This window comes from Etheostoma spectabile, chromosome 7, assembly GCF_008692095.1.
Source record: "Etheostoma spectabile isolate EspeVRDwgs_2016 chromosome 7, UIUC_Espe_1.0, whole genome shotgun sequence".
Lineage (NCBI taxonomy): Eukaryota > Metazoa > Chordata > Actinopteri > Perciformes > Percidae > Etheostoma > Etheostoma spectabile.
In genome coordinates, this window is record NC_045739.1 from 2849225 (window position 1) to 2864092 (window position 14868).

General features: G+C 41.9%; 1 protein-coding gene across 1 annotated transcript; it reads left to right on the forward strand.

Moving 5' to 3' along the window:
- The first annotated feature begins 73 nt into the window (after positions 1 to 73).
- LOC116692847 (uncharacterized) lies at positions 74 to 2406 on the forward strand. The gene is made up of 6 exons (XM_032521405.1): positions 74 to 542; positions 978 to 1165; positions 1253 to 1540; positions 1623 to 1781; positions 1869 to 1949; positions 2280 to 2406. The coding sequence occupies exons 1-6, from the start codon at positions 414 to 416 to the stop codon at positions 2404 to 2406; spliced, it is 972 nt and encodes a 323-aa protein (XP_032377296.1). The 5' UTR covers positions 74 to 413.
- The last annotated feature ends 12462 nt before the right edge of the window (positions 2407 to 14868 follow it).

Below are 14868 nucleotides of genomic sequence, written 5' to 3' on the forward strand. Positions count from 1 at the left end.
AAGGCTTGGGCCCAAAAAGGCAATATATTTCGTCTTAACATATAGAAGAAACAGACGGCCTGTAGTTATTAACATTTATGAACTAGTCCTTCTCAGAGGCCGATTTCTTTTATTTTCTCAGCCTGACTGGGAGGTATAATTATGGGTGTTCAACATATAGGAGAATCCAAAGACATGTTACAGTTATGTGTTATGGAGGTTGGATGTAGATGTGACTTTGTGTTTGTGGTTTTTTCTTTCAACTGAATATGAGGAATCACAGGACATGTTTAAACACATTCTAATTTGTACTTTATGAGTCATAAAGCTGAAGTTGTCATGTTGTTCCGAAGGTTCCGTTGTCCATTATGACCCCATAATGGTTCTGGAATCCTACATCACAAAAGTCTACAGGAGAGAACATTTCAGTTCTAATGGTCATTCCAATATCTTCACGCGTTGAGTACAGACACAGAGAGACATCCCGTTTTGAACTGTTTTATTCAACAAGTATTTCAAAGATGTTTGGAAAAAGCAACATGCGGAGGCCAAGTCACAGCACGGTAAGCTGATTTAAATCTATTTTTATCTAGTACAAACTAATTTGAGGCATTTCTTTTCTTTTCTAATTTAAATGTAATTAGATTTAATTTATGTACTCACGTGTAATGTAGAGCCCAATGATCTTTTATTCTAAGCAGTGAAAACAGATTAACACCAGTAAGCTGATAGATAGTTGCCATTTCTTCATGACTGTATCACTGTAGTTATTTAAAGTCTGCTAAAAATCAATTGTTTGAAGTTGTTTGACGGGCAGGAATGCGAACAGGATTTTAATTAAATTAAAGATGCTATTTCATTTAAATCAATAGGAGTGGCATGTCTATAAACGACCATTTTTACCAAGTACCACTTAGTTCATTTGAGTGCTATTTAGTTTTATGTCTTGTGTTTAGTTGACAGACAGTCTAAACATGTATCCAAATATTCTCTTTTAGTGTGATGTAGGTGGCGAGGATCCTCTAATTAAAGAGATCAGTACAGCAATGGCCAGACTTTCCCTAAGTGGAAAGACTGAGCTAGAGTCCAGGTCCTCCAACAGCCACATATCTAATAATGAGGCCCAGGACAAAACCAGTACCCCAAAAAGGAGATGGGATGATCTGGAATCGGGCGGTATCAGACGGTACGGGTTATATCACGTCCCTGTGTCATTGATTTACTGTTGCTGTTAAGATTCTGGAGATTCAAACAACTTGTCTTTATGCAAAAGGCCAGACAGCCTCGGCCCAGAGACAAAGAGAAAAAGAGTGGACACAACGGCGATAAACAAGTCTTTCTGGGTGAGTATTGGTTGCACCATAGCTTTTCAAAGGAAATATGTGAGTGCTTTTCAGTACAGGGCCATTGAAGAAGAAGTCAAGCAGACTTTGCCACCTGAGGCACAGAAGAAGATGGCTACACCCAAAATGTGTCCCATTCCCACCACATATTTAAAGGACAAAGACAAACTGTCCTATAAAAGGAAGTGGGAAGATGTCGATGCAGCCGGTATCAGAAGGTACATGTTGTATCACTTTCTAGTACTGAGGATTTACTGTAGTCGTTCAGATTCAAACAACTCTTTTATCTTTATGCAAAAGGCCAGACAACCTCGGTCCTCAAAAAAAGAGGAGAAGAGTGGTCCGGAAACGTGTTCAGGCAGACGCTGACATTGTCATGATTGCAATGCCAAAAAAGAAAAATAGAAGAAGAAACAGGAGAAGACATGTGAAGCCTGTACAGAGTGCAAAGGAATGGCGGTAAGTCCTCTAATGGCAACACACAGACCGTGGTTATTATTTTACTTCTTATATCAAAGAGATTGAAACAACTTCTAATCTATACAGACACCCAGAACTGTCGGGTCACAAGGGACCTGGAGAAAAGACCTGGAGAGGAGGGCGCAAGAAGGCAAAGCATGACGTGAGGTACGTCATTTATAAGGACACACACGCACTTGGGAATCCTTTTTTTTTCCTTTTTTTGCAGCACGTCACACCATCCTTAGATCTGGTGGCTCTGCTATCATCAGGAAATTACAGTTCAGTTTAACACTTTGATGTGTGTTACAGGAAATTGAATCTCGGGAGTGTTCATACTTGTACATTGTGTTCATTTATGCTTTTATAGTTACATTTGGGAATAATTCTCGTTACTCAGGTCATGCTTTGATGAAAGGGGAACACGGGACCAAAACACCCCAGCAACCCAGTTACCGTCCCAGGCCTTTTTCCCAAATAAGCAACATGGACCACCAGGCAGAAGGAACGCAGAAACATGCGTCACCAGGGCGCCGTCAGTGGGAAACACCTGGTCCGATGTGCCGGGCCCCGGGCCAAGGGAGGGCCCAAAAGGTCCCTTGGCCAAAAAGTCCTGGGCACATGAAGGACCTGGTGTCACTGTCACTTTCTAAATCACTGAAATAAATGTAATTGGTTGTCTTGCCATATCATATCTTTTATTTTGTCCATTACAGTATAGAATGTGCCCTTTTAAATATACTTCTATTTAATGTTTCGCAATTTAAAAATAATTAGAAAATTAACCCCGGTCAGCCAAACCCCATCACACTGAAGTAACAGGAGCTCACACTTGTTGGCCAGAGCAAGGTTTCCTTTCCTCCATAATATAAACTTCACTGCTCATAATGTGTCGAAAATTCAAAGGATTTTGATGATAAAAATAATATTCAAAGTGAAAGATTCACCTAGTGAAGAATCAGATAAGTGCAAGGACCCGATGAGAGTGCCAAAGTACGACCACATCACCCCCATTCTCCAATCCTTCCCTGGCTTGCTGTTTCTGCTAAGATTGAATACAAGGTCTCAATTCTCACCCACCAGTACATTTATGGAAATGCCCCCCCATCTAAAAAGATCTACTCACCCTCTCACTACAACACAATCCCTCCGCTCAAAAACCCAAAAACCGCCTCTTACTCCCCAGAACAAGCTTAGCACCCTGGTTTATCGAAACCTTCTGCTCCCGCCGCCCTCGGACTTGGAATGCCCCCCCTGACCATCTGGGGGGCACCCCTAACTATTTAGACCTTTAAAAAAAAAACTACAAACATTTTTTTTTAGAAAAACCTAGGAGTTTTAACCCTTTCACAATAATGTTCTTTCACTATTTATATGTATTTTTTAAACTGATGTTTAATCTTGCTTTTATGATCTTACCTGTAGCACTTTGGGTTTGTCTTAAATGTAAATGCATTAAAATCAAATTTAGTATTTATATTAACATGCATGGGCAGGGTGTGTTATTGTGGCTAATGTGTCCTCCATTTTTGCAAATAGTAACACAAGGCCCTTGGGAATCATTCAGATTTCCCCTTTAGTAATATGCCGTTTCAAAAAGGGCTTGTGTTAACTTAAAAAAGGTGCCATTTGCACAAATGCCATTAGGGGCAAACACATTGTTTCTTAATTTTTTTGTGGTAAATAGTCAGTAGCAATCAAAAACTTTTTATGCTATATGCTTATTCTACACAAAACTATAAAATTATTCAATTATTTGCTTACTTCCTCTTTGATTACATTTGATCATGTGACAAGCTAAATAAGATAGGATAAAAAGATAAAAACATTGTTAAAAAGAAAGTCATTCATCATATTCCACCCTGGGGCCCCTCATATAGTGTACACTGCAGTTCAGATGCTATAGAATCTCTGCAGCATATTTGGTGTTTGTATACAAGAAAAGGCTTTCTGTGCTTTCTCTTTATAAATACTGTAAAGATTAGATTAGATTAGATTCAACTTTATTGTCATTACACATGTACAGGTACAAGGCCACAAAATGCAGTTTGGGTCTGACCAGAAGTGCAATTGCAGTAAGTGCAGGATATATACCATGGTTTCATAAGTGCATAAGTGCATAAGTGAATAAATATAGAAAGTAATACTATTATAAACAGAATTTTACAGATGGGTTTGTCCTATGAATATAAAATATGGATATCAAGTATTGTGAGCAAGATTTACAGCTGGATATGTACTGAATGTAATATACAGGTGGATTCAATTCAATTCAATTTTATTTATAGTATCAATTCATAACAAGAGTTATCTCGAGACACTTTACAGATAGAGTAGGTCTAGACCACACTCCAGAATTTACAAGGACCCAACAGTTCTGGTAGTTTCCTCCAGAGCAAGCAACTGTGCGACAGTGGCGAGGAAAAACTTCCTTTTAGGCAGAAACCTCGGACAGACCCAGGCTCTTGGTAGGCAGTGTCTGACGGGCCGGTTGGGGTTAGAATGAAGAGTGGAAATAACAAAAATAGAAAAAAATAGTAGTTTGTAGCAGTTCTTTGTAGTAGTTCATGGCATAGCAGGGCAATGTGGGCATTACAAGGCACAGCAGGACGTAGCTGGGCACCGCAGAGTGTAGCAGATGAACCTGGCACCGCAGAACGTGTAGCGGAACCATGGCAACACCTGCTACCATGATTTAGGAGCCTCTCTGATCCGAGGGAACATGCTGGGGAAAAAAGAACATAAGGACTCCGGGGAGTAACTCCCCAGAGCTAGGTTAGTAACAATCATTTCTGGGACATGGATGCACATAAATGAAAAGATAGGAAGATAGAGGAGAGAGGAACTCAGTGTGTCAAAGGAAGTCCCCAGCTGTCTAAAACTATTACAGCAAAACCAAGAGAGACAGGGTAAAGAGAGGAGCCTGGACGGGCTAGAACTCTCCCCAACCGGATTGGGCTGTATGCCAAGTCTCCCTCTAGTTTTATTATATTCTTGATTATGTGATAGATAGATTGATCTGACAACTATGACGAGAAGCAGGTGGGCCGGGTTAGGCGGACGCTGCGACTCCTCACTCCCTAACAATATTCAATTCTATGCCCTAACTATAAGCTTTGTCAATGCATAACCAACAGAGACAGGTCAGGATATTACTATAAGTAGAAATTTTACAGATGTGTACAATGAACATAATAAACTAATGATTTACAGAGTTTACAGGCGGCTATTATTATAGACAGAATTTTTACAGATAGATATAAGATCTATCTTGCTTCTTAAAAACCATTCAATGTGTCATTGTTAACATAAACACGTAACATAACATAAATAAAAATGAAAACCAGAGATGATATTAGAACATGTAGAATTTAATAAGGAAATATTAAACAACACTTCTTCAATGATCCAAAATCAACAATCCACATAGCTTTTTACACTCAGGCTCTCATTTCAATCAGGTATGGTCTCAGGTCAAGTGTTGGCCTGCATTAGTTACATTAGCTCTGGTTTTGTAGAGATTTGTTAAACCGAACAATGAAATCTCAACACTGAACAATTATCACTTCAGGATTTGTAAAGATGAACACCACCACAATCACATCAGACTGGGCTTGTATAGCTGTGTTAATCTGAACAATAAAAGCACAACACGCAGGCTTAATTACTGAGCCTAATGTTAGTCCAGGCTTTGGAATATTTGTAAAGATGAACAACAAAACCAGAACAAAAACATGTGTAGGCCTACAATTTCTGCTCATAATATCCTGTTATATAAAGAGTCAAATTAATACCAGGAACTTTATTTAGTTTTTTAAACTTTACTTACTTTTCATTAATTCTAATATGCCGTTAAGGATAGATTTGAAAACCGAGTTATATTCTTTGAACGTTCCCGGGAATGGGTCCATGTCTTTAACTGTCTATGCATGAAGGCGTGTTCCGTAGGTGGGCGGAGCTTTCCTGAGGAATCAGCTTGTTAACTGAAAACACCTGTTCTTGCTTTGGCTTCACCACATGCCTACAAGGAGAAAGGGTCAGTTTCTTTCTTTCATTTCCTAAATGTTGAAGCCCTTATTTGTTTAACCATCACCTAATCTTCTTTGAACTCTGTGATGACGCTGGAGTTTGCTCGCGATTAGCACCTGCAAGGGGGGGGGGGGGCAATTTTTTAAAATGTAAGGAGTAGAAAGTACCCATATTCGTGTTAAAATGTAAGGAGTAGAAAGTACCCATAATGGTGTTTAATCATAAGGAGTAAAAGTAAAAAGTCGCCAAAAAAATAAATAGTAAAGTAAAAATATCTGAAAAAAAGTACTTGAGTACAGTAACGAAGTATTTGCACAACGTTGCTTCCCATCTCTGCTCAACTTACCTGTAAAATAGCAAGGCACTAAGGCAAAAACACTATTTTCGGCTTTATATTCATGAGGCTGTAAACTGCTAACGTGATTGGTGATTGTCGCTGGACGAGGCGGCCAATCACAGCGGACTGATTGACCTCCAAACACTGGGGACATGAAGGCTCCGTGGTGCTGAAGTCTTGAGCACCTTTTGGGTGGCTTGTCCTCAAAAATATGACACACTGAAGACATTGTTGATGCATGTGCTCATCATGTTCGAATCAACACACACCTGTTAAGTTGTGACAAAAGGAACTAGGACTGCGGTCGCATAAGGCAGGCGTAACAGCTGTTAAGCCCGATGTTAAAAAGGTTTTTGCAAATGTTCTGTTTTGTGTCTCAATCGTGACTTGCGAGGTTCCTGTCGGGAAAACAAAAACAGCAGCCATGAAGTGGAAAATTAAATATCGCTTGTCTTAAAGATATGTTTTAAAATGCAGAACTAAGCCTACAGTAGATTGACGTCAGATACGTTGCTTTTAATAATTACACCTTCAATTATAAAAAATAACGTGTTTTTTACATTTTTGATAGCGACAGTAGCAACATTGACCATTACTATGGAGATGGGGACAGTCCGCTTTGCGTCATGTGAGCAGAGCAGTTGTTGCGCTGGGCTCCTGTTTTAGTTAAAATATCATTAAACAAACATCTTTTCTTAGCATAGATCAAATAGGCCTACATGCAGTATAATCATTTATTAGACAGTGTGTGATATTTGATATATTGGGTGGATATGTTATCAAAACCCTAGCACAACCCTAAAACGGAGGAACTACAACGGGTGCTGATGTCAACACAAGTGCCAAGGTGTTACGACTGGGGTCGTATTCGTTGTGTCGCTGTGTGTGGGTGTGCATGTCCTATTTTTTCTTTATGCAAATAGGCTGTGCCAGTGCTCAAAGCTGATTGGTGGAGGCAGCGGAGTCCTATCTGTGATTGGCGGCAGCTGCGCACCACCGTCCATATAAAGGAGCAAGATGGCGACCGTCGGAGAGAGACAGAGGGAAGCCAGCAGGCCGTCTCCATTTCTCCTCGCCTCCCAACCTCCCAACCTACCACACTTTGTTTCTTTGATTGTGTAAAGTTCAGTTCCTAATTGTATGGGTGGACCTTTCAATGTGTTTAGTTTTCTCCTGTTTTGTTTAGTTAGGAAGGTAAGTCATTGTTATTCTTTTGGGCCCGTATGGTTTGTTAGGTTATCTTATCTTACTTTCAAGACAGGGTTGTTTTTGTTTGTTGTTTTCATAATAGGCCACCCGACAGTTTAGTTAGTTTTGTTTCTTTGTTTACTTAACCTTTGTGTTGAACACATATAAATTATATGATTGTGTCCAATAAAAATATTGGGACCTACATATGTTTTGTGGCTGCTTGGGGGACGGGGAAAAATGGGGCAAGTCAAACCGCTTTATGTTGCGTCCTAGGCACCCCTAGACTGGGGCGTAACATAATTGGGGGCTCGTTCCGTTTTTCTTGTTACGCTTTGTTCTCGGGTAGGTTCGGGCGTGTCCTTTTTGTGTTCTGGTTGGCGTTGTTTTTTGGTGTGTGGGGGGGATATGGAGTTTTCACTGGACGGGTTTGTGGCTAGACCTTCTTTGGCTAAACTTGAGAAATGCAAAAAAACAGACCTGTTGTTGGTAGCAAATTATTATGAAGTGCAGGTGTCTTACAGTACTAATAAAGCGGAGCTTAACCTCATGTTGTCCTCGGGTCAAATTGACCCGTTGTCCTATATCAATGCTCTTTTTAATTCCCCAAAATAACATGATTGATTCCACACAACGCTCTTGCCAAGTACAATCTCTACTTTCATTCATTTGGGGCGTCTTATTCAATTTTATAGCATTTGAAAAAGCAGTATGACATATAAGTAGTAGGCCTATGACTAAAGTTGACATATTCCAGTCTGTGATTGTCTATCAACATCCATTCCTTTAATTTTAGTCTAAATAATTCCTAATTTCTCCTTTCTAACTCAAACATTAGGTGTAATTTCCTATAAATGAGGTTTATTGCCCATAAAATCCAAAAATAACTGTAAAACTAAGTTAATAAGTCAGTGTTACGTAGTGTTAAAAACGGCAAGAAAAGTGACAAACATTGAAAAAAAGAGTTAAAAGTGTTGAAAAAAAGGGACAAAAACGTAAGAAAAAGTTAAAAACATTGATAAAAAGCGTCAAAAAAGTGTTGATTTTTCAATTTGGACGGGAAGACAACACAAGGGTTAAACAGTTTCTGTGTGCAGAGTTGGTGGAGCAGGGCGTCTTGCCTGACCCGGCTGCTGAAACGGCTGTTGATGCTGCGGGTGGCGCGGCGGGTGACGCACCGATGGCGGAGGTGAAAGCGGCGGGGGCTGCTGGCATTCTCGCTGCTGGTGTGGGACTGACGCCGGTCACGGATCCTGTCATGGGTAACATGACTACGGAGGATCTCCGCATTACCCTCCAAATAAAGGAGGTAGAGACAAAAAACAGACAGCTGGAAGTGCAAGCCATGCATCTGCGGGTCAGAGCTCTTGAGCTGGAAAGAGGTAACCCTGTAGTCTCCACCCCGACGTCTCCTCTTGGCCGCAGCACTGTTTCTGTTCCGGCTTTTGACATCAGTAGGCACTAGGGCTGCACAATTAATCGAATTTTAATCGCAATCACGATTTTGACTTCCCACGATCAATCGAGCGATTATTTTTTTAAAGCGTCATTTCATAGAACGCTCCGGGTTTTTTGCATAGCCCATCTGCCGCTACTACTGTCTGATCATGAGCCAGTCAGTTGCTCCTGCACCGTGCAGCTAAGTTTCTAGATGTAGACAGTCCCAGAGGACAGAGTAGCGTGAGGAAAACTCAACAGAGCAGTCGGTTATACGTCTGTCCAACGCAACATTTTGTCCGTTTGTTGTTTTTCAGACAACAGCGGTGACCAGTGCTAGTCGGTGCTAGTTAGCGTCTGTTAGCTGTTAGCTAATAGCGTCTGTTAGCTGTTAGCTCCTCTAGGACGCACCGGAGCTAATGTCCTCCCATCCGCTGCAATGCTGTTTATATGGATATGGTTTAATTTTGCGTTACGTGACCCATTTCGTCTGTAAAGCCGTGCCTGTGTGGGATCTCTCCTCTACTCTCTCTCGTCTACTCTCCACGCAGCCCCGCCACACAGCGCTGGTCCAAACTTCTGACATTTGTCTACAGTTTTAATTTTTTACTAACACAGCTGTATATTGTTAAGTATGAGGGGCAAACCTGTATTTGTACCAGTGTTTCCGCTGGTAACTCTGGTATCGCGGCCGCCACGGCAAAGAACACAGAAGAAGTTACTGAATGCAACTAACTTCAGTTGATAGAGTAACAGCGTGTGAGACGGAGCTGCTGGACCGGGACCTGGACCAGGACCTGGGCCAGAGATGTGACCCATTGGGAGAATATCATAGTTCATAAAAATGCAACGCAGTGAAGATACAGACGTTTCATACACACACCGTGTGTATTCGCCATTCGACCCGTGCGCGACCCGTACATAATGATCAGCCGTCTCTCTGGGAGTTAAAATCAACAAATAATCCCGATCAAAATTTTGATCAAAATAATCGTGATTATCATTTTGGCCATAATCGTGCAGCCCTAGTAGCCACATTGCACTAGTTCCTCCATTTCGTGAGTCAGAGGTTGACTCGTATTTTAGCGCTTTCGAGCGAATAGCGGCTGCCCTGAGTTGGCCCAAAGAGTTTTGGTCCCTTCTCCTCCAGTGCAAGTTAGTGGGGAAAGCTCAGGAGATCTGTGCCAGTCTTTCTATTGAGGATAGTCTTGACTATAACATGTTGAAAAAGACTGTGTTGCAGGCTTATGAGTTGGTCCCCGAAGCTTATCGACAGAAATTTAGAAACCGTGAGAAAACCGCTAACCAGACATATGTTGAGTTTGTGCGTGACAAGAGTGTTTTGTTTGATAAATGGTGCCAAGCGTGTAATGTTAAAACTATGGCAGAGATTAGAGAGCTGATCTTGCTTGAGGAATTCAAAAAGTGTTTGCCAGAGCGCATCGTGGTTTATTTGAATGAACAAAAAGAGTCGTCGGTAGCAAAAGCGGCGGTGCTGGCTGATGAATTTGTTTTGACCCACAAAAGTGTTTTCTCTACGCCGGCCAGTTATGGGTCACGTGTTTTTCCAGAACGCGGAAATAGGTCGCCGAAGACGATGCGTAAACACACCTCACCAGCTGCGGGTGAGGGCCGCGAGTGTTTTTATTGTCATGAGCCAGGCCATTTGATTGCTGTTTGTCCGGCTCTTAAAAAGAAAGCACCACACAAGCAGTTTAAACATCCTGCAGGTGTGGGGTTTATAAACGCCGCGTCCTCACCTGTAAAACACACCGAGTCTTTAACTGAAGCGGTTATCACGGAGGTTGATCCTCGTTTTAAGCCGTTTGTGTCTCAAGGATTTGTTTCTGTTACTGGCGAAGAATCGGATAAAGTACCGGTAACCATTCTTCGAGATACAGCCGCCTATCACTCGTTCATACTGGCTGATGTTCTGCCGCTCTCAAACAAAACGTTGTGTTGTGCTGATTTGTTAGTATGGGGGATTAAAATGAGTGAGCTTAACGCCCCACTTTATAGGATCTATTTGCATTCAGCACTTGTGTCAGGACAAGTGAAGGTCGCCGTGCTTCCGCAGTTTCCGATCAGTGGCATTTCGTTTATTTTGGGTAACGATTTGGCCGGAGGAAAAGTGTTTCCTCTGCCCAAAGTAGTTACTGATCCCATTTCGGTGGCGCCTGTTGGCTACTCCTCTGCTGTCTCTTCTGCTTTATCTGTGCCAACTCTGTTTCCTGTTTGTGCCATTACGCGAGCACAGGCTCGTAAATTCGGTGAAACTGTTGATTTGTCTGAGTCGTTTATGGCTACATTAGATGAGGATGAGCTTGTTTGTCCAGTGTCCCCTGCTACTGAAAGTGTAACAAAGTGTGAAAAAGTTACTAAATGTGTCAAAGAGTTTGATCTTTTTTCTGCTGAACTACACCCAGTTTAAACGTGACCCGAGAAACGTTAATTGATGCTCAGATAAATGATCCGTCTCTAACTTTGTGTCTGTCCTCTGTTGTAGCCGCCGAGGACGACAGTAAGCCTGGGTTTTTTCTAAGCAGCGGTGTCTTGATGCGACGGTGGAGTCCTGACTCCAGTGAGATACGCGTTGTGAATCAGGTGGTTGTGCCGACCGACTATCGTGTCCAAATTTTGAGTCTTGCACATGACTCCAGTTTGGCTGGACACTTGGGTGTTACAGTTTTTCTCCATTGGTTTGGCTCATTTCTTGAAACAGAAATTACATTCTCAAAACTCTAAGATCATTTGGCAAAACATTCTTACAGTTTAGCACAACACTATAGCTCACTTGCAAAAGCTCATATCTCTCCCAAAACAGTTCACTCATGCTTCAAAACTAAATTCATTTCATATAAAGAGTCAGTGCCACCAAATGGCAAAGATCCTTCTCAATTGCTTCGCTCATTTCTCGAAACAGACCGGACGTTCTCAACACTCTTGGTGCTTTTGCCAAAATAACGTGGATGGTTCGGCACAACACCATGGTTCACCTGCAAAAGCTCATACCCTCCCAAAAAGTTCTCTCATGTGTCAAACTAAATTTCCTTCTCATTTAACCAGTCAGTGCCCCCAAAATGCTTTGTCCCTTTAGCATTATGTAAGCACTGCAAGTCAGAATGTTTAGATATTTTGTCACTATGGCAGAGGACATGGAAATATCCCTCATATCCACCTTTCAGTCTTAGCCCAGTCCTTCATTAACAATGGTGACAACCCGACAATGCGTGAGCTTAGAATTGTAAGGTTCTATCTCCGTTTAGGGTAGTTCTGAGATATTGAGCATCAAAGTTTTTACATCCCAGCTGACAAAACCGTTATGTAGTATAATCTTCTATTATAGCCTTATCTATTACATGTAATCTTTTTTTTCTTCTTTTTTTTTTTACAAAAATAACACCACACAGGCATTACTGTAATAAACACCTAATGGATCAGATTGTGTCAAAAACTCAATGTCGACCACAAGTGGAGATATAACCTTATAATTCTAAGCTATAGTTAATAGTTTATTTTGTCCAATGTTTTTCATTGTCATTTTTTAGTAACATAGCATTGAGGTAAGATATTAGTCACACACACACACACACACCACACAAAATGAATAGGTAAATATCAATGTGTAAATACATATATTTCTTGCTCTATGAACAGTGTCCTGTCCTATACAACATATACAGTAATTCCATCATTGACTGACAACATACCTGTTTTCCCTGCGAAAGGTTTGGATGATGGAGGAGACTGTAGAGCGAGGCATTAGGCTGCACTCGGCGACCTGCCTCCGCCATTGTGAGACCATGGTTGATGACATGGTCTATAATCGTGGCCCGAATTTCATCCGGGACAGCATGATGTCTTCATGCTCCTCTGCCTCTTCCTCCTATTCCACCACCACGCACCCTTCCTCCTCCTCCTCCTCCTCCTACTCCTCCTCTTCCTCCTCCTCCTCCTCCTCCTCCTCCTCCTCTTCCTCCTCTTCCTCCTCTGCCTCCTCCTACTCGAGCAGGCAGTTGCTCTTGTTCATTTACCTGGCCAGGTGCCTCCATGTTCAGAAATTGTGCTGGTCTTGCATTGTCAAGATCTTTCTATACATTTGGGAGCATTCACAGTCATGGACAGCACCTGTCATGTAACTAACACATACTGTTTGATTTGGTCATCTGAGATGTTTGAAACTCCTCCTTCGTTAGTAAAGTTCTAGTTTCACCTGACCCGTCAAATTCTGGAAAAAAAAAAAAAATTTTCAAATGTCCAAGGGGTTCATATGGGGTTTCATGTATTGTTCTTGATCTTTTGACATTGAACGGGATATTGTGCATGTAATGGCTTATCAATGAAATGAGGAAATTTTTGGAGTGAAAAACCCATTAGACCGAAATAACAATCATTTAGATCAAAAGACTATTCATTGGAAATTGTGCTAAAGAGGCCCGGTGCTTTTCATTTGAAAAGATTACTGAACTTGAGGCATTACTTAGGCATTTGAAATTTGTGAAATGATGGAAATTCAGTTCTGTTGTGAACAATTCCCCAAGTAGTTTGGGGGTTTTTTTCCATTTTTTTTTTGAAAAATGTTTTCTGTTCAAGAAAGGGGGCCCAAACCAATGGGAAAAACTGTAAAAAAAAGATCAAGTGTGTTGGAATTTTTCTTTTGGCCCGTTTAAAATCTGAGTAAAAAAGTATGCCGCGCTTACACTGTCAAGGGGGGGAAAGCCAATAACCTTCCTCCCGGCCCCCTTCATCCGTTCCCGGGTGGTGAGCCGTTGGGGAGTGTGATGATTGTGGGGTCCTTGCCACGAACCCAAAAAAAGGGCATGACATTTTTTACCGGATGGGGGCCGCGACGCGGTACCCAGGCCATTCCCCTGCGCCTTTTAGAGTAAAACCCTTTGGAAAGCGCTCATAATTTTCACAACTTTTGGTTTGCCCGAAACATACAGGTGGGGCCAAGGTACAAATTTTTTGGGCCAAAGTTTGCACAAGTGAGAGAAGTTAAAAGTTAAAACATGTAACATCGAGTCCCCTTTCCCTCCAGAGTCCCAAGGACCTTGAGAGGTTCCACCAAACCTTAAAACCAGTTGCAAAAACGTCCGGTCCAGGAGGTGGGGAAGGTTCCCCCCTTTTGTTTTTGCTGTGCGGAAACTCCCCCGGAATCGTTGGGTTTTTAGTCCCGTTTGGGTTTTGGGCAAAGTGGCGGGCCTTTCGCTTCTTAAGTAAGTGGTTGTCCCAGTCGCCAAAAGCAGAGCATAATGTTCTTGATTATGTCAGTTCTTCTCGTGAGCGTCTTAACTATGTGTGTCAGTTAGCCCGTGAAAACATGACCCACAGTCAGGTTAAAATGAAGCGTTGCTATGACAAAAAGTCTGTTCTTCGTGTTTTTAAATCAGGTGAGAAAGTTTTGGTGCTGCTGCCGTTACCTGGATCCAGTCTGCAGTCTCGGTTTTCGGGTCCATATACAGTGGATAGGAAAATCAGTGACACCGAGTACGTTATGTTAACACCAGACCGGAAGAGAAAAGCAAGAGTATGTCATGTTAACATGCTGAAACATTACTTTTCCAGAGTGAGGGATTCCCCGCCGTCTCCCGCTGTGCCCGTGATGTCCGTGCCTGCTCCTCAGTACCTTCTGGCTGACGATGGTTTGGCAGAGAAAAGTGGATTGATGCCGGCCGCTCGTTTAAGAAATTCAGAGGTATTGTGTAACTTTGAGGACTTTTTGTCCCATCTATCTGATTCGGCCCGTGCGCAGATTGTAAACTTGATTGAGGATAACTTATTGCTTTTCTCTGACAATCCCAGGCAAACGTCGGTCCTTTATCATGATATTGATGTGGAGGACCACAAACCCATAAAGCAACACGCATATAGAGTGAATCCGGCGAAAAGAGCTATGATGCAGCAGGAGGTGAATTATCTGGTTGAGCATGGGTTGGCTGTTCCCAGTATAAGCGCGTGGAGCTCACCCTGTGTTCTAGTTCCGAAACCTGATAATACCCCTCGTTTTTGTAATGATTACCGCAAAGTGAATTCAGTTACCAAACCCGATTCTTTTCCGCTCCCTAGGATGGAGGATTGCATAGACCGTGTGGG